This window comes from Perissodus microlepis, chromosome 7 (assembly GCF_051167445.1).
Source record: "Perissodus microlepis isolate ML-2025 ecotype Zambia chromosome 7, ASM5116744v1, whole genome shotgun sequence".
Lineage (NCBI taxonomy): Eukaryota > Metazoa > Chordata > Actinopteri > Cichliformes > Cichlidae > Perissodus > Perissodus microlepis.
Window position 1 is genome coordinate 14,536,895 of NC_140467.1, and position 25,496 is coordinate 14,562,390.

At 42.2% G+C, this 25,496-nt stretch overlaps 1 protein-coding gene across 9 annotated transcripts in view; it reads left to right on the forward strand.

The window, feature by feature from the left end:
- Window positions 1-25,496, forward strand: part of tjp1b (tight junction protein 1b) — a 71,198-nt gene that overhangs the window by 38,941 nt on the left and 6,761 nt on the right. For 5 of the 9 annotated variants that reach the window (XM_084933686.1, XM_084933689.1, XM_084933690.1 and 2 more), the window contains 25 exons: window positions 10,998-11,054; window positions 11,551-11,675; window positions 11,796-11,898; window positions 12,118-12,433; window positions 12,787-12,893; window positions 13,271-13,439; window positions 13,548-13,692; window positions 15,859-15,989; window positions 16,544-16,649; window positions 17,340-17,490; window positions 18,104-18,212; window positions 18,297-18,516; window positions 18,732-18,916; window positions 19,006-19,101; window positions 19,183-19,265; window positions 19,371-19,581; window positions 19,691-19,791; window positions 19,871-20,221; window positions 20,556-20,786; window positions 21,822-22,688; window positions 22,790-22,881; window positions 23,179-23,394; window positions 23,503-23,639; window positions 24,373-24,844; window positions 25,028-25,245. In XM_084933686.1, coding sequence (XP_084789812.1) covers window positions 10,998-11,054; window positions 11,551-11,675; window positions 11,796-11,898; window positions 12,118-12,433; window positions 12,787-12,893; window positions 13,271-13,439; window positions 13,548-13,692; window positions 15,859-15,989; window positions 16,544-16,649; window positions 17,340-17,490; window positions 18,104-18,212; window positions 18,297-18,516; window positions 18,732-18,916; window positions 19,006-19,101; window positions 19,183-19,265; window positions 19,371-19,581; window positions 19,691-19,791; window positions 19,871-20,221; window positions 20,556-20,786; window positions 21,822-22,688; window positions 22,790-22,881; window positions 23,179-23,394; window positions 23,503-23,639; window positions 24,373-24,844; window positions 25,028-25,245 — 4,999 coding nt within the window. Of the gene's footprint in view, window positions 1-4,311; window positions 5,507-10,997; window positions 11,055-11,550; window positions 11,676-11,795; window positions 11,899-12,117; window positions 12,434-12,786; window positions 12,894-13,270; window positions 13,440-13,547; window positions 13,693-15,858; window positions 15,990-16,543; window positions 16,650-17,339; window positions 17,491-18,103; window positions 18,213-18,296; window positions 18,517-18,731; window positions 18,917-19,005; window positions 19,102-19,182; window positions 19,266-19,370; window positions 19,582-19,690; window positions 19,792-19,870; window positions 20,222-20,555; window positions 20,787-21,821; window positions 22,689-22,789; window positions 22,882-23,178; window positions 23,395-23,502; window positions 23,640-24,372; window positions 24,845-25,027; window positions 25,246-25,496 lie in introns of those variants that run through there. The other 4 variants (XM_084933694.1, XM_084933688.1, XM_084933693.1 and 1 more) reach the window with 3 other exon arrangements.

Sequence of the window (25,496 nt, forward strand, 5' to 3'; positions counted from 1 at the left end):
TTATAACAATTAAGTCTATACATATTATAAATACTATTTGCGGTAGCTTATTTCAGAACGAACAGCTGCATTAACTGTTCGTAAGTTGTTGTTTACAAATACATGTTGATAAACAATTTTTAATGCAATGGCACTTTTGGATCATTTAACTGTGTCGTCATGCATATCTGTAAATAAGTGTACATCAAGCAGTGACACCAATAGTTACTGTAATTCTTACACAATGAAAATGTCGCTTGCAAAGAACAAAAATAAATTAATATATTTATCATGCATTTGTTTGGCATTTACCATCTGACTGTGTAGAGTGATATAATGAAGACAAAAAGAGTAACATGTTGACTTAACATATGTGTTTGTGCTTTAATACGTGAACAAACTGAACAAGCACCACAGGCCTGGCAGGAACTTGCCACAGGGCAGGTTTTTGCTAATTTACTATAATGCACTCGTGGTTTTTGTCCATTTTTTAAAAAAAAAAATCATTATTTATTTGAACAACTGTTTTCACAACAAAACATAGTTTGGAAGTATCTTATATTGCATGCGTTTAAGGCTTTTGAGTTAGCATTCTGTAGATCAAGCTATAAATGATGGTATTTTGTTTCTTATGTACTACCTCACCCTTGGACTACATTTTGGAGACAGTGTTAGTAGATCGATGGGTGTGTTGGACGTGAAAAGGTCATTGCTTTGATCCGTGGCCAAATTTAGACTCCGTAGCAAACATGTTTTAACGATATGTCATTGAAATCTATGTTCTCATAATACATTTGCCCTCTGTCTGGTCATATGGCATGTTTACATTGTGGTTATAGTTCCAGTTACACAGAGGCTAGCTTGTGTAAATCAAGGCTGTCATAAATCCCGGTGTGAAGGGGATGTGGAATTATCAGGACGAATAGGCTTGGAAACTCTTTCATCAGTTTCATTTCGGCGTGAACCTCCTTTTTCTTATAGTGTAGAAACCTCCCTTATCATTGCTGTTTCTCTTTGGCTCTGCTGTCCTCATTTCAATCACTGTGATGAAGAGGAGGTGGGGGCAGGTCAGTGGCTCAGCTTATCAGCACATTCCTGCCTTCTTGTGTGCTCTGTGTGGGGCACTGATAACTTCCACTGGGATGATTGAGTTCAGGACCAGATTTCCTGCTCTATGTGCTCAGGACACTCTCGGGCTCTGGTTAGCATCACTAACTGGTGCTGTGGGGCCTGCAAATGGTCTTAGCTCACATTAAGCCTCCATCCACGTGAGTGAGTATCAAAACATTTAAATTATGTTGTTATAGTTAGTGGGACATAGCCAATAGGAATATATGTATTCAAATTCTTTCTTCAGAAAAAAAAGAAAAAAGAAACTGTTATTTTTACTAAAAACAGCTATATCTGATTTTAGCAGAAATTGTCTAAAAACGCACCTGATCAGCATCTATGGCAATAGCATCCATGGTACTAACTCTAAAGAGGTAGATATTTGCCCAGGGGTTCATGGGAAAACTTGGGGAAAAAAGAAAACTGATTAAACATTAGATCTTGGAGTCATCCCAGTAAATGCTAATGTCTCCCATAACTGCATGACTTTCAATTAAATATTTGCTATCTTAATTTAAAAAGTGATGGACATATCAGTAATTTATAAAGGAAAATATTTTGGAAAGGTTAGGGTTAGACATCACTTAATGCAGATTGGCATTTATGGCATTTAACTTACAAAACGATTATTACATATACTAAGGCAAGTCATCCAGTCAACTCACTCTGTTGTCCATCATTTACTACACCACATGTGCTGGGTTTTTGCCATGTGTTATGCGAGAGGGTGCAGAAAACAACAGATAAAGTGAAGAAGTACAAAATGTCCCTGTGATGAAGCAACATATGTCTTGTCTCATCTGATGAATGTGTACAAGAAGAGGAGTGTTGGGCACTTATGACAGCAGCAATGTGGCAGCCAAGGCTCTAATAACAGCTAATTATCATACTGTCTAAACACTAATCTGGAAACATGTTAATTGCAGTGTTGACTGCTAGTCTTGATGCTTAGCACATTAAATAAGATTTGCCTGCAGACTGGATTCATTTCAGGCTGAGAAACCCAAAAGAACTTTGGCCTTTCATGTAGTTTCATATTCAGTCTTTATGCCCAAACATCACCTCTTCAAGGTAGGACCGTGTACTATTTTGAATTTGAAATGTGTTGTTAGTAAGGAAACCTAAATAGTGAAACCTAAAGAGTAGAAAGCTAAAGGTATAGTTGTAATCTGAGGCCAGGATGCACTTTAATAGAAATCCAAGCACAGACTAAAAGCAATTAAATGATCTGTATTCTTTTATGGTTTGCAATGTTTTCCAGCACCAGTTTTAGTAAAAGCAATAACCGTGGTATTTAATGTGAACTGTGAATGTACAGCTCAAGTTTCTAACGTTCAAACACAGACTGCTGCAGAAGTTAATATGCTGTAAATACGAGTTCAAGTTACTGGAAATAGAGCTGTAGTTCATTTAAATAAGGGAACTGGCGGTTCTGTAGCTCAGTATCTCACTCAGGTTATGCCAAATATTTAAACGTTTTAAAAGAAATTTTTAAAAATCTTTACATGATAAATATACACAGAGAGTGACATTTAAAGCATTTTTGGACCCCATTTTTTGACCCTGTAGATGTGTGTTTTGCTGTGTGTAGCTACACATTGTTTAAAGAAGATGTAGCAGTGGCAGGACCACCAAGTCTTCACAGCTAGCTGCTCAGGTTCTTTACATTCCTTTTTAGTTTGATGTGGAAATAATTAATTTGGAGGCTGGGAGGCAGGAGCTAGTGGAGAGAGCAAACTATGTGTGGAATCTGTCACCACTCTCAGGTTCAGCTGAGAGGGATGTAAATTTAACTCTTCCCCCCTTCCCCGCCGGTGACTGGGTGTCTGTCAGGCTTGTCCAGCTTTATCATTATCCTGACTGATGAGTGGGATTTCATGTCCCACATGGCCATAGTAAGCTGTGAGCTCATGTCCTTGCATACTTGTGAAAATCTGCTGCTTTTTTTGTTTATTAGTCTATTTAAATTTGAATGCTTGGTCAATGCTGTTTTACAATATGAGAGGCTGAAAAACTCTTGTTGTAATAGTTGGTGTGTTTGTTCATATTTTTTTTTATTGTGGTGCATATTATTCTCCACTTCCTCTACCAAATGTATAATAACACAATGGTAAGCCATTCTCAGATGAGTCATCCATTTACTTTGTCTGGATGCACAGTGCATCTGTGTCAGTGGTCACTGCTGCCGAACATGCTCAAAGGGGCCAGTGTAAAGATTGGGTATGCAAATGATGCCCTTATAGCAGTCTGTAGTGACTGTCTCAATAAATGTCAGAAAATTTAGAAGTAATGAGCACTCTGTGACAGGCAGTAAAGGAGGTTTAAGTGCATGAGGTTGAGTGGATGGTTTATAGTTTAATGTCCAAAAAGGCACCCAGAGCTTTATGTGGGTAGCTGATGTCGTTGTGAAGGATGAAGTGCAGAATAAAATGCTGCTACTTCAGCCTGTAATACAGTAGAAGTACAGTAGTTTTTGATGCTGCTGTAAAGTGAAGGGTAACGCCATTCCATTCCTTGATGACCGCTCTTTTCTTATTGGTGGCGAAGGAGATAGCAGCTCTCCACAGACTTGGTGTGTGTGTAGGTGGCTGGGTGGTTGGCATATAGTGCAGATGCCTGAAGTTGCCTTGGGATGAATTCATATGTTTGTGCAACCATGCAGATTGTCCTTACGACAGGAAGCATTCAAATCAAAACAGTGTAAAATGACTTGACTACTGAAATAAACGCAAGCACCCTTATGGTGTCTTACAGTGTCCTCTAAAGGCTGCTTGATTATATGCGGACCACAAACACTGGATTGTGCTTCAAAGAGGCACATAAATGTCTCCACAGGGGGCGATCCAGTGGTTGGATGGTGAAAATGCAAACTGCAGCTCCACATAATTCCCTTTTTCTCTTTAATAGATTTTTTTTACTGTCTCTACAGCAAAGAGCACGAAGTACCTGCACAGATTTGTACATAGTTAGATGTCATGGGTAAGATAATATTTCAGTTAATTATAACAATAATAGGTATGTGAAACCAAACAAAAAAAAGAAACAAACACATTAGTTTGTGTTTCTTATTCCCAGATGTCTTATTTTTAATCTTAAAGATGCTTGGGCTTAGTAAAAAATGCCCTATAGTATACGGCTGACTGAAAGCAGCTGGTAGCTGATTGAATGCACTGATTTTGGACATTGTTACTGTTAGACATTAAAATGTCAGTCATTTAATATTGTTCACATTTGCACTCATCTGAAATGTGCTCACATGCAAGTTAAATGCCAACAGTGGAGATACCTGCACTGCAGAGGTTGCATTCTTGGAAGTTCAGTTTCAGCACGCTCGTTGATATTCATTTCCAACTCATATCGCTAGGGAGTAGCTGTGACCATGCACAGCACATGCTCCCTTGCCTAAACAGACTAACTGGTGATGTTTTTATGATAAGCATGGGGAGTATGTTTTCATGTTTGAAATTATAGCTAAAGCACACTATAGTTGGTTATATAATGTCCCTGACTGAAGCTACAGTTGCAGTTAGAGTAGTCTGAACTAGTGCTACAAAAGTGACAACAAACAAAACACAATGATATTTTAGCTGTTAGATGTTCCTGATTGAACATTTTACTTAACATGTTAGGTTTTTGTTGCTTTGCCTGCCTCTCGTATTTCCCTGTGTGGGTCTTTTCATTTCATGTGCAGTGTCATCAATCTGTTAATTTTACCCAAAGATTATATAAATGTCAGATTTAAAGGTGGTTGTGTTTTTGCTGTAATCATGGAATCTGTGAATACTGACCATGAAGCTAACAGAACAGCCAATCTTCTGTGGGATTTCATTAACACGGTTAGCATAATTTATGCATGTAATGCAGCACACCTGAGAAAAGCAGGAGGTGGTTTGTAATGTCCCACATGCTGAGCGAATTGGTGGATGCTGCTCTGATTTAACACGGCAGCTCAAGGGTTAAGTCCGATACAGCAGTTTACACTGCGGATGGATGTTCGCTAGTACAGAGGAGTCCCATGCTGTAGCGGAACTGCAGATCCCACACAGATCGCTGCCAAGCTGGAGGGGATTTGTTTCGATCCCCTGAGTGTGTAAGGACAGAGTTAGAGGGAAGGATACATTCAGAAGGAAGATGTTGGTAGAGGACACAGACCCTCATGGGCCAGAGGAAACGTTAGGGTGTAGCTGCAGAGTGTGTTTTATAACCCCTCACCTGTGGTCGTAATTTCTGTGGTTTCAAATCTAACAGAAGGAAAGAGGAAGGTGGGGGCAGTGTCCCTCGTAGCACTGATTGGTGCGGTCATGCACTGAGGCTGCTGATGTGCGTCTGCAGGAATCTCCTGCTGGATTTACTGGGGAGTAGTTGGAGTTGGAGACGCTTTTCTCTGTGTCCTCTGTAGTGAGCAGGATGAATTCATGTAAGTACCTCTAATCTTCTATGCATCAGTGTTATCTGAATACTTATGCAGCAAATAGATGAAAGGAGTAAAATTGAAGGAAAGGGAGTTTCACAGTTTCCTTTAGATAATACATGTGCTTCATGGCTGCTGATTAACTTTTCTATCAGTCTTCTGGGTTTCTTCTCTTGACCTTCGTATCGCTCTCCTGCATCTCTGCCGCTGTGTTCCCTCAGGTAGAGATCCGCAGTACAGTGTCTTTCCATGTTGTATGTGTAGAGTGTCACTTGTCTCTCAGGGGAACCCTTGACTGGCACTAAGGCATGGGCTTTCATTAGCATTGGGCTATGCTCTCCCCGGCAGGAGAGTTTTAGCAGTTGTCAGCACTCCCCAGTACATCGATTTCAATTGCTGAAGTGATCAATCATCTTATTCTACTTTGTTGATTCATTGCCAGCAGCCACAGTGTTGTGTATTCACGTTGTTGTTTTCTTGTCTTTGCCTGCAGTGTAATTTGAAAACTGTCTTGGAGAGAAGCAAAAGGGAAAGAATTGTTTTAACTCAGCAGTATGTTTATTGCTAGGATTGAATATTTAAGCTTGCAGCAGACTTGGCTTCATTTGGCTTTATTGCTGCTAATCATGTGCTGATGCATGTGAACAAAAATAATTGTGAATTATTGCTTTCAGCCACCTCTAAACCTTTAATTATCACATTGTATTTGTTTCGACTCATTACTACTCTTGAAATATGAATAGTCACATTTTCATCACACTGGCACTGAAACAGATTTGTGAGAACGATCAAAGTCTCTTTTTTTTCCTCAGACCTTACAAAGAAATACAATAAATAGGCAGTACAAAAAGAGAGTGGATGTATTTTCTTTGCAGTATTTTATCATTTGTTTTGGTCGATTTGTGACATTTACTACAACAAGAACCTATTAAATGTTCCTCAGTGTTCATGCTGCAAGGTTCCCCCCTAAATCACTCTGTTGCAGCACCACAACAGTAGAATTAATGAGAGCTATTTTTAGCTACTCTGGTCCCAGAGCGGTCAGAATTGAATAAGTCTCTGCCTCACCCCTAAACCATACTTCAGCACAAAATCGCACAATGTTGCCTCAGTTATAACAAAATAACATTTGCTTTTTTTACACAGAGAGTTGCGTTTTTTTAAGCAGGGCTGTTTGATTATGGTAAAATAAATATTATCATCCTGATTGTTTAAAACAATTTAGAGAACATAGTTAGGCTTATCGTGCTAAACTCTTTAAAACAAAAAGTGTATCCATTTGGTTTATCTCTTTAGTTTTCCTTCAGGCTCTCTCTTTGTTATCTTGGCTCAAGCTTAACCAAACCTGCTACAGCTTGGCAGGGAGGGAGGTTTTTGCTTTTAGGGGAGGGTTGAAGGTCACTGCTGTAAAAGGAGAGGGGTCTGCTCGATTCAGTGACGCAAAACAAAACTAAAGCACTATTTTTATTTTTATGTAAATTATATTGTTTTCATAATCATTGCAAGTCAAGTTTGTAGCTGAACATTTGATTAGTTGCAGGCCCTTTATTTGAAAGTGACAAGAATTGTCACAGCTCCCTGCCAAACTGTCTGCTAGTATTTGCCAAGTAGACAAAATTTACTGTTTCGCTGACTTCAGAGAGGACCTCCGGGGCACACAAGTATATGTAAGTTTGTTATTGCTCAGTTTTATTGCCACTGGCATACAGATAGTACCTGTAACAAGAAGCCATTTGCCCCTCAACTTGCAAAATACACATGTGCCTTTTTAAAAATATATTTTGAGCAAGAAAGCTAGAGTTAGCTTCTTAAATCTGAACGTCATCTGTTTGTTTGGAAACTAGGTTGGTCATTTTTCACGGTTTTTGGTTTATAGAGCAGCTGAAGGAGTAATCAGGAAGATGTGCTATGATCAGTAATGACAATAATTGTTAGTAGCATTCTGTAATTGATTTACAAGTGGAAATTAAAAGCTTGAAAGACTGCTGGCAGAGCAGTATTTTATGGACATGCTATAATAGTTTGTTCTGCAGAGGAATGAAAAGCCCAGTGGGCTCATTGATGATTACGTTGTTTTACCATTTGTGCATTGATTTGACACAGTCCTTTTTGAGCAGAGCTTTCCTCTCCGTTCTCCATCTGCATTAAAGTCCATCTGTGTTGTAGTGCTGGCTCCCATGTTGCCTAGTTGTAATCCCCCAAGCATGACCCAACCAACATGGTGTGTCTCACTGTGGAGCGGCTGCCAGGCCTGGCTTTAGCTTGAGGCATGAAGCCTCTCTTGGCACCAAATTGTGGCTGTAAAGGGTGTACACATTATGGCACTCAAAGTCATCAGTCACGGGATGTTGGTGCAACTTTACAGCAACCTATGCTCATTTCACTGAAAACAACATACCTTTGTGTTTACTTAAAAGAAAATTTTTGGACATTTTTGGAACAGGAAATGAACATATTTGTTTTTGACAAATATCAAGTCACTAGTTCACTGTTTAGATCTTATGGCAAAAAAAAATAGTAGTGCTCATTTGAGCCACAAAACTTTATGAACTTTATGAATTGATTTGGCCCTGTCTTTATTTATTTTTTTTAAATTTACCTCCTACAGTTTAGAGGAACCTTCAGACCTGTCCTGAAAGGCCACTAGAAAGCCACACAGTTCCCCCTCTGTTACCAGAGCAACAAGCTCTGCAGGAGCAGGAGGTAGCAAAATTATATCCCTTCACAGTGAAAGGTGTGTGCATGTGATAGAGAGAGAGAGAGATTGTTTTTCGTCTTTTTCCCTTGGTATTCAGTCCTTTTGTTTTGCCCCATTGCAATTTTTCAGTGATTTATTTGTATTCAGTGGAGCTTAATAAGCGTCCTCTAAACATGTTTTCCAGACAACTAAATTGACATCTCTTGCTACCCACTCTAAAACATTATACGTTTGTGGGCGTACGTGTTTGTGTTATGCTGCATAAATGCTTATAAAGGAGTTTTGAAAGTCTGACTATCAACTGGAAACGCACACCCCCAATTTATCAGTTAGAAGCAAGTGTCTATAAATTTAGGCAAAATGTTTGAGCTCTTGGCGTCAGCATTTGCACAGTGCTGATCAAGAAGACTGGGGCATAAATCCTCCTCCCTGAAAGAGCAAACTTTCTAGCGGGAGATCATTCCTCTGCTTTCACCAGACTTGTTTATATTCAGATGCCCCCCACCCCACCCTTTCTCAAGAGCAGATAATTCAGTGTGAAAGGCCAGGGGGAGTTCCCCTGTTCAAACTTTGGTTCACCCTCCTTGTGTGAGCCCCACTATAAGCTGCTTGAGGAGTTTGTGACTGTTGCTGCCAAGCTGAGCACGTCTGGGGCCACTTGTGGCATTTTATTTAGCTGCCTGTATTCCCAGATGCCAGCTAATCTTTGGCACTTGGCCGACAGGTCGTAGCAGACATAAGGATGATGTGTTGAAGGAGGCCAGGGTGCTAAAACAATAAATGGCACAGCAGCAGTTGGTCAGCTAAGCTGCTGCCTCTGAATATGATTTCTGCTGTACAAAAAAAAGTTGGACATTGTTTTCTTCACATCTGAGTTACTTTTTTTTGTTCAGACATTTGCTTCTGCAGCAGCATGGCTGTTGTTATTTTCAACTTCAGAATCTCTGGGTGTGTTTTTAGTGTTTCTCATCACACACATTTTGGTGATGACTTAAAACTGTGCAATATTGCAAAATACATTTTGATAGTTTAAAAAAGGGTGTCCCTGAATCTTAACTACTGTGTAAGGTTGATTAAATTGTGCGTTCTTGGGCTCACAATCCCTTAGTACCTTATATTTTTTTCTGCCACACTCTGATGGGGGATGAATTTGGGGGTAAAAGTAATGGGATGGGTTATCTTGTTTTCATAATTGATGGATGCCTTTAAGGACAGGTAGCTTTACTGATTAAAAATGATTAACTGAATATCCCTATTCCCTATATGAGATTTCATCATAATATTTCCACACTAGATGTGTCCTGAGAAATCATAGTGGTCTGTAGTTCAGTATTTGGCCTGCAGACCATCCAAGATTTTTAGCTGTTTATCGCTCTTTGTGGCTTAATAGCACTTCCATTATCAAGTTGTCATACTGATGTGCTGCAAAATGGCTTTCAGTGTGAAACTGGACTGACTCTTGCTAGATGTTTTGCATTTGAAGCTGCCAACACGTCGACAGCAGTCTCAGTGGCAGGTCTAAGCACTGGAACCGATGCTCCTTTTCAGCGTGAAGAGTAATCTCCCTTTGCTCATTTTTCATCACATTTTAATGTACCGCAACATGAGATTTCTGCATAGGTGGTTATACTGTAAGCGTTCGAGGTGTCAAAGAAATAACCAGCAAAGCAGAAGGGGATATGTGTGGCAGTCTCACCTATTAAGATCACAAGGCTAGGATCATTTTGCATGACAGATGGGGGTTATTGCATTAAGTGCTGTGATGGTGGTTGTAATTTGCCCCAATGGGAATGACCTCGTAGTATTTTATATGCAGTCCTTGAATGTCTAATGTGTTGTGAGATTGCAGTGGAGGTAAAATGATACAGAGGCAGAGATAAGAAGCGGGCTGTAGGTCGCAGAGGATGGCGTTAACCCAGCAGCTGACTGAGGTGACCTTAATCTTATCCTCTGTGGTTGTTAATGGGGCTGAGGTTGTCCTTCAATTTTAGAGACTTACTGCCAGTGTGGCCCTATTTAATGAAGGAGGATCTTTTTCTGTTGTGCTATTGTACTCAGTTCACTGTAAACCTGGGACCTCATACTGTGGACCCACTACAAAGAAGACTGTCTAGTCTAAAAACCAACATGTTTATGGTGTGTGCGTGGGCTATTTGCTGTGCTCTGTTGTGTCATCTGTATCACTGTGAATCAGCAACAGTGTGAAACAAACAAGCGTCCTGATGTGTACCCTGTCTTAATTTTTAGTGGTGAAACACTTCCCCTTCCACTAGCAACCTTGGTAGAGGACAAAAAATAATCAGTGCTATTATTGTGTATTCAAATATTCTGTTCATCTTTTTAATTTTTTTTTACTAAAGTCTCTCAGTGTGCTTTCACAGTCGATTTGCTCTTTACATCCTTTATTTGCAGTATGAATATTACAATATGAATAATGAAATGTAGCCTAGATTGCCCAAGTGGCTGATGTTCATAAAGCAGCAGTAGTCCAAACCCTTACCCTCTATTTTTTTTCAGTATCTCAGTATAAGTAGCTTTTGCTGCAAAAGTGGTAAATGCTACTCTACACATTATGGAGACATTTAGCTTGGACAGTTAACGCCTACTCTGTTCATTAAAAAACACATTTGACCTTTTATGCAGACTTTGTTAAAGGTTAAACACTGAAGGAGACACTGTCAGATGTATTTTGGGAGCCACTCCACCTTTTATCAGTTGGAATAATGAATTATTTTGACTCTTCTTGTCTGAACTCTGGAGCTTATGTGTTAAGCACTGCGCAATTTTTTTGCCTTTCAGAGTGCAGCAATGGAGGAGACAGTCATTTGGGAACAGCACACAGTAACACTACACAGGGTGGGTATCTGTTATCCTTCCTTTACTCTCTATAATTGTTGAAATTATGCCCTATCCTAAAAGCTCTCTGCCCTACCTGGTTTACTTTATTTTCCCTCTATCTCCCATCTCAGCATTTTTCTTCCCTGCTATTTTCAGGATCACAGCATGTAGGGAGTTAGCTCACTGTGTAATTAATTGCACGTGGAACAGACAAAACAGCAGAGTTATCACAAAGCTTTTCTTCTACATGATTCCATGTTTTTGGCTGTGGAGCATAAATAATTTGTATAAATGCTGATCTGGCATCTTTGTGCACATTGTTTGCACGCAAACTGCATCGCTTCAAAGTGTTCGACTGCTGTATTCTGTAGAGGTGGTTTACAAACAATTATTTTGTTGCATTCATACCAGGAGGTGGTAATTTAAATACATCTGTCTCTACTCATCAGTTAGTGTCTTGGTCCATCCACACATCCTTATCTTTTTTGTGTTTTGTTTTTATTTCTGTGTGCAGGCACCAGGGTTTGGCTTTGGGATAGCCATTTCAGGTGGACGGGATAACCCTCATTTTCAGAGTGGTGAGACCTCCATTGTCATCTCAGATGTGCTGAAAGGAGGCCCCGCAGAAGGCCTACTGCAGTAAGATTTAATTGTATTATCGGGAACCCAGTCATGCAGCTCATTTTTTAGTATTAAATTACACTGCCTGCTCCATAAAGACTCCACTGTCTGTCTGTTCTTGGTATCTCATTTCTCTAGGGAAAATGACAGAGTCGTTATGGTCAACGCTGTCTCCATGGATAATGTGGAGCACGCGTACGCTGTACAGCAGCTTCGTAAAAGTGGGAAGCTCGCCAAAATTGTGAGTGTCACATCCCGTTATGAAGTCTTCTTGGAAAGCTCATTTTGTAGTCAGACTTAAAAAGTGTTTGTAGCAGAGATATGTATATTGCTAATAATGTTATTTGGGCTCTCTCATATGTTTTCGTAGTTCACTAGCAGAAGAAATGTGCATGATAAGGGGAGTGCTTGGCTCATGTTGGTTGTCAAGCTCATTTCATGTCTTATTCCCTTTGTTTAGACAATCAGGCGCAAGAGGAAGGTGCACGTCCCCATGGGCCGCCTGGGAGAGAGGGAGACTATGTCAGAGCATGACGAGGAGGAGGATAGCTACGACGAAGAGATATATGAAACGAGAAGTGGACGCAGTGGCGCGTACAGCGGTGTGGGCGGCGCTATGGGCAGGCGCAGTGGGCGGAGCGGCGGTCGCAGGGACAGGGAACGTGAACGCAGCGGCTCACGGGAAAGAAGTCTCTCCCCACGCTCAGACCGCCGCTCGCACAACCTGCCCCCACGGCCCGCCAAGGTCACTCTTGTGAAATCCCGCAAAAATGAAGGTGAGGCTCACAAAGTCGGAGATAAAAAGGGAGTCAGAACAGTGGCCAGTGAAGCAGGGAATCTCCTGCCATTTTCTTTACATGACTATTAACAGACAACCATATTCTCTTTTAGAAGAGAATAAAACCTCCAAATCAGCATTGGTTAACTGCCAGAGCAAACAAAACTTGCCAGCCACAGCAAAATCCAAGTAAACTCAAGTAAATCTAAGTAAAAGAGCAATTAATCTTCTTTAATCAGTACTGTTAATCCCAGTGGGAGAAGCAGATGTCAGCAGAATCGCAGTCAGTGTGGTGTTGTCACGTGAACTCTGTGCTAACGTTGTCTTTGTTGCTGTCGTTCACTTTGTAAGCAGAATATGGCCTGCGCCTGGCCAGCCACATCTTTGTCAAGGACATTTCCCCTGAGAGCCTGGCAGCCAGGGATGGCAACATCCAGGAGGGGGATGTTGTACTGAAGGTGAGAGGGGAAAGGAAGAGAATCACTAGAAACATAGAAGATAAACTGAAAATGTTTGATCATGTTCTTTATATAATCTAACCTGATTCAGATAGAAGGATGTGCAGTATGTACTACTTTGTCTCATTATATTAATGTTTTGGGAACATGCTGTGTAGAAGGACACCGTCACATTTAGCAACATGCACATCTTGATCCTTTCTTTTAATGCATAGACTGGTTATGGGGAGGAACATTAATGTGGTATCATACCATTAAGATAATAACCCCAGACATGTCACCTTTTATATTGTTTCTCTTTTCATTCAAGTTCTGTGGCTGTGTACGAATGTTTACTTCATGTCATTTCTGATGGCTTGTTTTGCTGATTCTTTCAGATTAATGGCACCGTGACAGAGAACCTCTCTTTGATTGATGCCAAGAAGCTGATAGAAAGGTCAAAGGGCAAGCTAAAAATGGTGGTTCAGAGGGATGAGAGAGCGACCCTGCTGAACATCCCTGACCTCGATGACAGTATTCCCTCAGCCAACGCTTCTGACAGAGATGGTGAGAGTGATGTGAATTCAACTCAAATGAGTGGATACAAAGAAAGTCAGACTTGTCAGGGCAACTTTGAGGCTGCGGCCATTTAACAGTATCTTTATGTTTAACCAGACATTTCAGATATCCATTCTCTGGCATCCGACCATTCCAATCGATCACATGACAGACATCGTAGCAGCCGCTCCCGCTCTCCAGACAGACGATCTGAACCCTCAGACCACTCCCGACATTCACCTCCACAAATCAGCAATGGCAGGTAAAGAACATCAACCCGGCTTTCAGGAAATAAATAAAATCGTGGGATATAGCAAGAAACATTGTTATTTTTGTATATATATATTCTGTTTTTCTTCTCTTCACAACTTTCTCTGTGTTTGATGGAATGAAGTTTAGAACAATACCAATTTAAACTTGAACAGCACCATTGATCACCAAAATGTGGGTGGAGTACAAAACCATATTATTGGTCGCTTTGGTTAATGGTAAATTTAAAAAAAAGACCCTTAGTGTATTTGGAGAAGTCTGAGCTCTCAGGTTTAGGGTTAATTTATGATTAATGTAATAATTGATCTGTGTGTTTGTAGTTTTGTTTTGTTTTTTGGTAGAGACAGACTGGAAATGCAGGAGAATGCAAGGATATAACCACTTTGATACTGGGTTGTCCTAAGCATAATTTCTCTACTGGTTTTTAGACTGTTGTTGATTAATTAAGACAGTAATTTGCAAATGAGTGAAATTAAAATAAGTTATATGCAACCACTTAGTAACACTTTAACATCTTTTAAGTAACCACAACTGATGATATTTGCTTCCATGCTTTAAAACAAGCTTTTTTCCCTTCCTCTTTTCTGTTTTTCTCATGAAAGGTAGTGTGTGTTAGCACCAACCATTACTCCATTCACCACTTCTTTTGACTCTAACGTTGTTTGAAAGTACCTCATTAATTCTTCATTTAAACTCAATAGAGCACCGCAGTTGTTTCCCTTTCACTCTGCTCACTGACCTGAGAAAAAATAAAAGTCAGCTGTTAAGCCGCAAAAGAGTCGGTCTTGGTCAAAATTACGGTTGAAAGCAGATCAAGAGTCTGCTCTGCTGAGCGTAGAAGCTCACTGCTCTTAACTCTTAAACATGGTGCCATAATTCAAAGCTGTTGCTGAATGGGATTTTTCTGCACTTGGTTATTCCTGTTATACTTCAGCAGCTGGAGAAATCCATACGTTTGGTGCCATTCCCCTATTTGAATATTGAGGATTTAATAAATGAATTATTCGATTTAATGTAGTTCAGTAGAGTTGTTGGGACTTTGACAAACGACTGTATATTCACAGCCCTCAGTCTAAAAAAAGTGATGAATTTGTGTGTTGAAGATCGGTCTTTTGTGTAACAGCAAATTATTAACTGATGGATGTTGCTGTTGATATCAGACATCAATTATTTAGAGACATTTCTTCTCAAGATGAGAGAGTCATTTGAATGTGTCACTGGATCTTCTTCTTTTCAATGTTTTGGTGGACAAAACTGCAGTTTCACCACAAAGGAAATCATGACACACGGTAATAAAAGGCCATCTCCAGCTGCCTGTTTTAAGTCGCTCTCTATTTTTTCCTTTTAGGCTCATCATTTCTTGTCATTTTTAATATGCAAAAAGCGAAAATCTCTTTAATGTTCTAAACAGTGGCACGGGCACACTACCTTGTGTATTTTAGTTAACAGGAAAGAGTTCTTGTGACAGGATGCTATTTGATTTGTTTGTTTGAACCTGATCAGTGATCTGGAACCCTTTCTCTCAGCTCGTGAAGTTGGCAGTTAAGTGCAGCCTGGGATGAAAAGAAGTTTGTTCCTGTCCAGCCAGTTCAAGCAGGATCTTTTGTGGTTACTTTGTCACACAGTCTGTGAACAAAGCAGCTCTCTTCCCAAAAAGTTAGCCATGTGACCAGGAGAGCCACAGATCTATGCCACTGGGAAGCCTGTCTTTATCCCTCCTGTTCCTATCACTTGCTAAGAAATCACAATCAGCATCTGAAGTTTCTGTTTGTCAAAATGCATGGAAATTTGGACATCATATGTCACTGTATATTAGTTTATACAGTAGTTTACGCCGTTTTTCTTTTTAAAGGAAGTCAAAGTAAGCTGGTCTAAAGCCAGAGCCTCACAGTGAAATTCACCTGGAGGACAGAACCCACTCTGACACCTTGGATAAGCTGCTCTAAAAATAGAGCACAAAAGACTGGAAAGACAAAGTGATGACCTTCAACACTAAGATGCAGGCGTAGAAAGAAGCTATTCTTAGCAAATGCATGTTCTGTTTAAGAGACAGTTTCATGTTGCCTTGCAGCACTACATCTGCAGAATGCATTATTCATGATCTTGTGCCTCATGTTCTAAAGAGAGGTTATACAAAAACATCTTTTTGCATCTTTAGTCACAGAAGTCGTGACGACGAACGGGCCTCAAAGCCGGCTTCAACACCAGCGAAGCTAGCGGAGGAGGTACCTCTGCCCAAACCGAAGGAGTCAGGAGGCAGAGAGGAGAAACAGCTCCCACCCCTCCCAGGTCAGATGTAAATCAGTCAGCCAGAAAATTACATGTTGGTTTGTATGTCTAAGAATAGTCATTTGTAAATCAGTGTGAATCTTGAGAAACGGTGTGTAATGGCCCTGTCTATCGTTTGCAGCAGAAAATTTACATGAATTCATGAACTCTAATTCGAAACAGTTACTTTTGCCCTTTTTTGGTAGTTGCGCTTTTAAAAAGTTAGATCCAGACGCCTGCCGAGCCTGGCTGAGTCAGCCTGGAGCCAAGTGAAAATAAACCATATGAGCTGATCGAGCTTGACGTTCCTCCCCAGCCTCCAGCAGTCTGCTGCCTCTCTCTTTGACTTCCTAGCTCAGGACACTGTGTGCCTTGAGTGTGCGTGTGTGCACACAAGAATGTGTGTGATAATATTTTGCTTATATGTATGCACGCTGTTGTTGTTTTTGTTCTTATTCTCACTCATTTTCTGTCTGTGTGGGGGTATTCCTTTGTTTATGATGATGTACAGCCAGTGTTACATGTTCATCATCTATCTGCCGTAATAACATGAATCTCTGCACATCTGTATTTAGAACCCAAGCCAGTCTATGCTCAGCCCGGACAGCCAGATGTAGACCTGCCTGTCAGTCCTTCTGATGCTCCTGTGCCAACTACTGCCCATGATGATAGCATCCTACGGTAAAGTTTACAATATAGTAGTATCCCACACACACACACACACACACACACACACACACACACACACACACACACACACACACACACACACACACACACAGTGGGGGAAAAAGCACTTTTGACTACATCAGGAGAGCTGTTATTTAGAAAAATGTTTTAAAATGCTTCCATGCACAGTCTTATCTGTAAAGCGCAGTATCTGCAGGCTTCAGACTGCTCTAAACACTCAGTGGCAGGTTTTTTTTTTCTACTCTTGGGTCTCATTAGCCTCAGATAAAAAGGATACCCTAAATGTGGTCATCTCAGAAGTGTAAGTCTGACTGTGAGCACAGCAGCCCCTCCCACCTGCTGTTCACATGTTTTGTTTTCAAGGTGCAGCCAGTCGGGAGAAAGTACAACAGGGAGGGTGGTCTTGAAGGGAACAATTAAAAATGGCTTGTGGATTATTTTGAGCTGTGAAGTGTGCTGTAATGAAGATTTGTAGCTGAAAACGAGGGCAACGGGACCCCCATTAATGGTTAGCTGCCAAGTTGAATGAGCAGGACGCGGAGTGATCAGTGGTTGTGTCTGAGAATGTTTACTGTGGTTATTTTTGTTATTAGCAAAAATACTGAAATCTCTGTAGAGAAATCTGGCTGACATTTAAGTTATATCAAAAGAAATGAACTTGGCAATTGTTTTTATTCTCAGGCCAAGCATGAAGTTGGTGAAGTTCAAAAAGGGGGAGAGTGTGGGTCTGCGGCTGGCTGGGGGGAACGACGTCGGCATCTTCGTAGCTGGAGTGCTGGAAGATAGTCCAGCCGCTAAGGAGGGCCTAGAGGAGGGCGACCAAATTCTCAGGGTAAGATTATTTTTAACATAAGCTGATTGTGAAGTGAGACAAACTGCAACACATATGATGTAAAAAAGAACAAGAAAGGGGAGCTGTTTAAGTTTGGGGAGAAAAGGGGAAAAAAGGGATAAGCCATTTTGTTTTAACAGTGGGCACATCATAGTGCGTGTAAACAGTAGTGTTTTATGGGAAATGTTTCTGAAACATTCCCTTATTTATTCATGGTGTTACACTCTGGCTGCTCCAAAATTCCTCTATCTTCAAGCTGGTCTCTTAGCAATAGCCCTGAGGGAGCATACACAAAAACACCGTTTCCTCTCGCTGTGTTTGTCCCATTCCCTCACAGTCGTATATCTCACTGTTTGTTCCTCCTCCTCTATTCTGAGTATATTGAGGAATGACTTGACTTCTTGTAGTGCAATAAAACCTGCAGTTACCCAGGCATTTCAGAGAACAGGAAAAGCTATGCGAACCTCTGTTTAAATGGAGATTTACATTTTCTGAGATGTACTCCTTGAACAATAAAAGCTTCTGCTTAAACTTGAAAATCCAAAATAAAACATTTTTGTATGAAAACCATAAAAAACAGAAACCAGAAACATGCTTTTTTTCCAAATTCCAGGTAAATAATGTTGACTTTGCAAACATAATCCGAGAGGAGGCGGTGCTCTTCCTCCTGGACCTTCCTAAGGGTGAAGAGGTCACCATTCTGGCCCAGAAGAAGAAAGATGGTAAAGGAAGTGAAAAGAGAACTAAGAACTATCTAATAAGCTGATTGGTTTGCTGATACTGACTTAACGCTCTGTACTGTTCAGTATATCGGCGGATTGTGGAATCAGATGTTGGTGACTCTTTCTACATCCGGACACACTTTGAGTATGAGAAGGAATCGCCGTATGGTTTGAGCTTTAACAAGGGCGAGGTGTTCCGTGTGGTGGACACCCTCTACAACGGCAAATTAGGCTCCTGGCTGGCTATTCGCATTGGCAAGAACCATCAGGAGGTGGAGAGGGGCATCATCCCCAACAAAAACAGGTGAAAGCATCCCTTCTCATCTCCTTTCGAGTTGTAGTTAATCTCCATATTTGTGGGGTTTCTTGTTTGTTTGTTTGTTTTGTGTGTGTGTGTGTGTGTGTGTGTGTGTGTGTGTGTGTGTGTGTGTGTGTGTGTGTGTGTGTGTGTGTGATGTCTTTGTGTACTGGCAGTGTTGATATTAGTCCTAATGACAGTATCTCTGCTTTTGTCTACAGAGCAGAGCAGCTCTCCAGTGTGCAGTACACTCTCCCCAAAACAGCAGGTGGAGACAGGGCTGACTTCTGGAGGTTCCGTGGTCTTCGCAGTTCAAAGAGGAACCTGAGGAAGAGCCGAGAGGATCTTTCTTCACAGCCAGTCCAAACAAAGTTCCCAGCTTATGAAAGAGTTGTGCTGAGAGAGGGTGAGGTGTCTTGACATGTCTGTTAGCCCGTTTAAGAGTAACAGCACAGTTTTATAAGTCTGTTAATGGTTTCTTTTCTCCTTGTGCAGCTGGCTTCCTAAGACCGGTTGTAATATTTGGACCTATTGCTGATGTTGCTCGTGAAAAGCTTTCCAGAGAAGAGCCAGATCTTTTTGAGCTTGCAAGTATGTCGGTAAACTGCATAAAACACATTTAGTACTCAAGAAAATGTATTTGTCTTAAAATTGTCTTACCTCATTTTCTAGAGAGTGAACCGAGAGATGCAGGAACAGACCAGCGTAGTTCAGGAATAATTCGCCTTCACACTATCAAGCAGATCATCGACAGAGTGAGGACGCCTCTCTTTATGATACATGCATGGATTTTAAAAATAATATATGATTGTTTGTGTGCGTGCATTTGTTAAAAATAACTCTTTCTTTTCTTAATGAAGGACAAACATGCTGTACTGGACATCACTCCAAATGCTGTGGACAGGCTGAACTATGCTCAGTGGTACCCGATTGTAGTCTTCCTAAATCCCGATAATAAACAGGGTGTGAAGAACATGAGGACCAGGTTGTGTCCAGAGTCCAGGAAGAGTGCCAGGAAGCTCTATGAGCGAGCCATTAAACTGAGGAAGAATAATCACCACCTGTTCACCAGTAAGTGGGAGAGAGTTATAAAAATACCAGTAAATGAAAAATGTAAATTGTCTTTTTTTAACATGCTTTGTTCTTAATGAGCTGCCTGTAATGTAAACTATTCTCTTAGCGACCATCAACTTGAACAATATGAACGATGGTTGGTATGGAGCGCTAAAGGAAACCATCCAGCAACAGCAGAACCAGCTGGTGTGGGTGTCAGAGGGCAAGGTGAGTCTATTCTGCTGCGCTGAACACCATTACTGTGAATAAATGAGCCATCAGGTGACGGTTTCTCTGCTCTATTCAGGCGGATGGTACTACAGAGGATGACTTGGATATCCATGATGACCGCTTGTCCTACCTTTCAGCACCAGGTAGTGAATACTCAATGTATAGCACAGACAGCCGCCACACTTCTGACTATGAGGACACAGACACAGAAGGTGGAGCATACACAGACCAGGAATTAGATGAGACTTTGAATGATGAGGTGGGTCTGCCCACGGAGCCTGCCATCACCCGCTCCTCAGAGCCTGTGCGAGAAGATCCTCCTGTAATTCAGGACACCCCTGGTTACCCTGGATACCAGCACCCCGTGCAGCCTGACCCAGCCAATCGCATAGACCCTGCTGGGTTCAAGATGGCTGCTCCGCAGCAGGTAAAGTTCATATCTGGCATTGCAGACAGGCTTTGCCTTTCAAAGATGGATGCATGGGTGAAATTATATGACTGAAGAGCAGAGGAATTACTCCTTTGTATTTAGTGATGTGTCCTGACCTTTTTGTTAAGATTAAAAGTTTCTTGACTAAGTAATGAATATTTTTAGAAGCTACTGGTATGTTATCGATTCTAATCACATTTCTGCAAGCGATTTCTCTGGCTGGTGTAAAACTGATTCAGTGTAAGGAAGAAGATCACGGTGTTGGGGTAAGCTGTACTTTCTGTGCCCTTGGCAGGCTGTATTATAAATGTCTCTTAACAATACTTCACAGCAAGGTGAGGCTGCTGTGCCCATGCCCTCGTTGCCTCCGACGTCGGTAGCAACCCCTGCTGCTGAGCAGTCTGTACAGCTAGAGGGTGTGCACCTAGAGGAGCCGCCTGCTGCAGCCGCAGCTCCTCAGGCTGACTCACTTAGCAGCCCCAGCCCTGCCCCTGAGCTTATTCAGCCCCCACCACCACCACATGAACCCCACCCGTCTGGACTGCCTGGTCCAGAACCAAAGGTACCCGCTGTTTCACCAGCCACTCGGACCGGGCCTGGGCCCCAGCCTGCTGTTTTAACTGCCTGTCTTCTCACACATGCTTTCCACTTGCTCTCTGCATGACACGCCCACACTGTGTGACTCACTGAGCCCACTGTGTGCCTCTGGCTTCCAGAGAAAATGTGTGACAGACTAGTCCACATGCACCACAGTGGGCTGGGAGACCAGAAGGACTGGTACATCTGAGTCTTTGACCAGGGTGAAGACATCCACAACCAGCCCTAACTGTTGCCTTACTTCCTTTGCATGGCTCCTAATGTTTTTTGGGTTCCTTTCAGCTTTAACTTTTCTTCTGTAGATGAAAAATAGTGTCACAGTAGCATCGTAGTGGGTAGATGTGTCGTCTGTCGTAGTGCCAGTAGTTTGACATTGCATTATATGCAAACTGAATGTTTTTTGCATGATGAAAGCTAACCTGCAGACAGTACTCTTGGTAATAAATTCCTTTCAATGAGCAATTCTCCCTATGGAAAAACAAACTTGCATCTGCACACTGCATTATGTCTCTCTTGTGTAGTTACGCCCTCTGTATATGCCAACAGATCAACCTTCCATAGGAAGTACTGTAACTAGATTTGCTGTCTACAGGCTACACATCATTTGTTTGAAACGAGGCCTTTCAGAAATGTACAAATTACTTGCTAGTGTGCCATTTATCAAACTTTAAAGATGTAAAATTCACTTGTGTTTATATGGATAACCACCATTCTTGAAAGGCATCTTGTCAAACAGGCATTCAGAACTGTTTTTAATAATGGGAAAAGGTTTGCCTGAGTAAATGCACTTTGACTTAATCTTGGTTTAATTCATCGGTTGAGAGATTTTCTTTGGTTAATGTTATTGTTAAACTTTTCAAGGTTTTAGTTTATTTCCTGTTAATTAATTTAATCTTAATCTGGTGTTGGGAGAATACTGGCTGCCTTCTGTCCTGCAGCACTGGTTTGTTAAAAGTTTGCAATGGGATGGATGCATTCATTTAGTTCTTTTTCTTCACAGATGTACAAGAAAGATCTTTACAATATGGAGGACCCTGTGCGAATCAACCATAGCCTAAAGCAGTCTATGAGCTATAGTCACCAGCCGCCGTACCAGGACAAACAGCCATACCGCGAATACGACCACCCGCCTTACGGATATGATGGAGGCGGCTACACGGAACCAAAGCCTCACAACACTGATTCTCACCTGCACTACGACAACCGTGTGCCTCATTACAACGAACAGTGGCCCCCCTATGACCAGCAGACCTCGTCCTCCCAGCCCGCAGGGTACCAGCCGGGCCACCAGCAACCCATGGGCTACAATCCCCGGTCCCCCTATGAGGATGGACCGGGAAGGGACTACAGCCCCCCTCAGCCACGCTATGATGAGGCCCCACCAGTGGGCTATGATGGCAGACCTCGCCACAGTAAACCTGGACCGATTCGTTACGATGAGCCCCCTCCACCACCTCTCCCTCCGGCAGGCTACGATGCACGTTCCCCATATGAAGCAGAGACCCACAGCTTCCCCATTAACTCCCCTCGATCACCAGAGCCTTCGAAGCAGTATTATGGTGACTCTGGTCTGAGGTCGACCTACATGCCTGGGCCTCCAAACCGGGGTTTTAAGCCAGGGATGCATGATGCTATGAGAAACTCTGAACCCACCATTCCTCCACCTAAACCAGAGGCCCTGCCCTCCCCAGGCGATCCAGCAATCACCCCAGGGTCCAAACCTCCTCCACCTCCACCCCAGGAAGACCTGGATGAGGATCCAGCCATGAAACCACAGTCAGTGCTCAACAGGGTCAAGATGTTTGAGAATAAACGGTCGGTTTCTATGGACAGGGCTAAAGAGGGAGGTGATTCATCAGTACTCCGGGTATGTTTATCTCACCTTAGTTACAATAAGGATTCTGGCTCAGTAACACAATGATGTTAAAAACTTGATGTTAGAACTCTGTATCATGTTTGTTTTTTCAGCCTGCAGATATTCCTAAGCCTGTGATAGCACCTGGACCAGTCCTTAAAGCCAATTCCCTCAGCAACCTAGAGCAGGAGAAGTCCTCCTATAGGTATGTAACCCTCGCTGCAAAACCCCAGACTACAGGGTAGGTGAGTGAAGGACAGTCACTCATAAGATCCTTGAAAAGGAGTCTTAGAATTCATTTGTTGTAGTTTGAGCTCCATCTAGTGGATGCCGCAAGCTCTGTAGGTTAGCCTCAGTGTCATTGGCTGCCTGAGCTGCCCAGCTGTAAAGATTCATATTGATTTCAAAGATATCTGATAAATTAATCTCATAGACTCTACTTTAAGTTAGTGCACAGTTTCTGATTTGCCTCAATCATTCTGCTGTTTGTCTTTTTCTGCAGGGCTCCTGAACCACAGAAGCCCCACACCAAGCCCCTGGATGATGTAGTCCGTTCCAACCACTATGACCCAGATGAGGATGAGGAATACTACAGAAAGCAATTGTCCTACTTTGATCGTCGCAGCTTTGACAGCAAGGCCATGGGCCAGCCTGCTCCTGGCATTAACCGCTTCCATGATCTGCCCAAACCACCTCAGCTATCCTACCCATACAACAGGTATAACAGCTCAGCCTGTGCCAAAAGTGCTGCCTGTTGTACAACATTTCTCAGGTTTTAAGTCGTCGCAGCTGTTGAATAATAATTGTTTGTGCCATCTAACTGCAGAGTTGAGTCTGTGGAGAAAGTGAGTCCAGTGGAAAAAAGATACGATCCTCTGCCACAAATCAGTCCCTCTTCACAGTATGGGCCCCCGGCCTCCGCCATTCCACCTGCCACACTGCCCAAACTCAGTCCTGGCGATGGTAAGCTTCCTAAACTTTCTGCTGGCCTTCAAACCTTCGTCTGTACGTTATTACATGAATAACATACACATGACATGAATTATATCTGTGCCATGACATGCTTTCTCCAATAAGCTTTGCCTTTTTCGGCCACTTTTTTTCTTCTGTTCTCCTATACAGTCACATACATGTCTTCATATTTCTTTTCCTACTGTTTCCAGTTGCTTCCTCTCACATCTTTTTGTTTGTTCTTAAATTGATTTCTTAAACAAGACCGTGATTTCCAAACTAGCATTGGTTGTCTAGAATGTTTTGGGGTTTTTTTTTTTTTTTAGCCTTTTTTTGTGTACACATGCATTGTAAAGTAAACATAGTGCCTCCTGCTACTGCTACCTCTTTGTGTTTATGTAATTTTGTAGCACTGTCCCTGAAGCGATAATGGCTTTAAAAAAAAAAGACTTTTCTCTCTCTCCCTGTGAGATCAGACTGGCTGCATGGTAGTCAGACCAGAACTGTAAGCAAAACTATCTGTGGCAGGACCTTTTGTGCTTGTTGCTGATGAAAGACCTCTATTGAGTGTCAAAGCTCAGCACAGTTCTGTAAATCTAGCAAAAAAATCTTGATTTTGTTCATTTGTTGGTAGTAGCTAAACTCTTCAGTACATATAGAAAGTACATAACTGTATATATAATCTCTTGTGCATGTTTAATCAAAGCTGTATTTAAATTACTTGATTTATTATATCCTCTTTCAGCTAACTCCGTACCTGAACCATTGACCTCACCCAATCCTAAACCTGAGCTGACAACTCTTAGGCCGACCAGTAGGGATGAACCCACACCGGGCAGTTACCTGCCCCCGAGGGGCCTTCCCGACAAATCCCCGGTCAATGGCACTGATGCAGCACCCCCAAAAACCCTGAGCACTCCTGCACCAACTAGCTATAACCGCTACGTCCCGAAGCCTTACACCAGTGCAGCCCGACCCTTTGAGCGCAAGTTTGAGAGCCCCAAGTTCAACCACAATTTGCTGCCCAATGACACACAGGTGAAGACGGACCTCCTCAGCAAGCCCAGTGTGGTGAGCAACAGTAGTGGGAAACCTCAGTTGTCACCGCAGCCCCTTGATCACGACAGTGGCCTAGACACTTTCACACGCACTATAGACAACAGGCCCAAATACCAGCACAATAACATCAACGCCATTCCCAAGGCCATCCCTGTAAGGTAAGACATGTTCTCACCCCTAGTAGCATCGAGTTCTCAGAGAAAGTAATTACTGAGCTGCTGAGAAAGGGAGAGAAACTTGTTTGCGCACAGGGGGTTTGCTCTCGTGCCCTCTGCTGTACATTATTCTCTGCCTACACTGATTTGACTGATGATGTTCTCCTCTCTGCTTCTCTCCCTCAGCCCCAGTGCACTGGATGATGACGATGAAGATGAAGGGCACACGGTGGTGGCCACTGCCCGTGGGATATTCAACTGTAACGGAGGGGTCCTGAGTTCTATTGAGACGGGCGTCAGCATCATCATCCCCCAGGGTGCGATCCCGGAGAGTGTTGAGCAGGAGATTTACTTCAAGGTGTGCCGGGACAACAGCATCCTGCCCCCCCTCGACAAGGAGAAAGGTCAGTTCCTCAGTGCTGGACAGAGATCCTCCCTAACCTAGATTTATGAGATGGTACAGAATCTGAGGAAACTGGTGAAGGTTGTGAAATGTTGACTGTAGTAGTGCAGGGGCTTTGTCTTCCTAGATGAGAATAAAGTTTTTCAAGCTATGCATTTTAAGTGATGTAAGGCTTGGTGATGTGTTTGCCCATGGAAGCAAACACTTCACACACACTTCTTACCACCTTATTCATCACTAAGAAAACTAGTC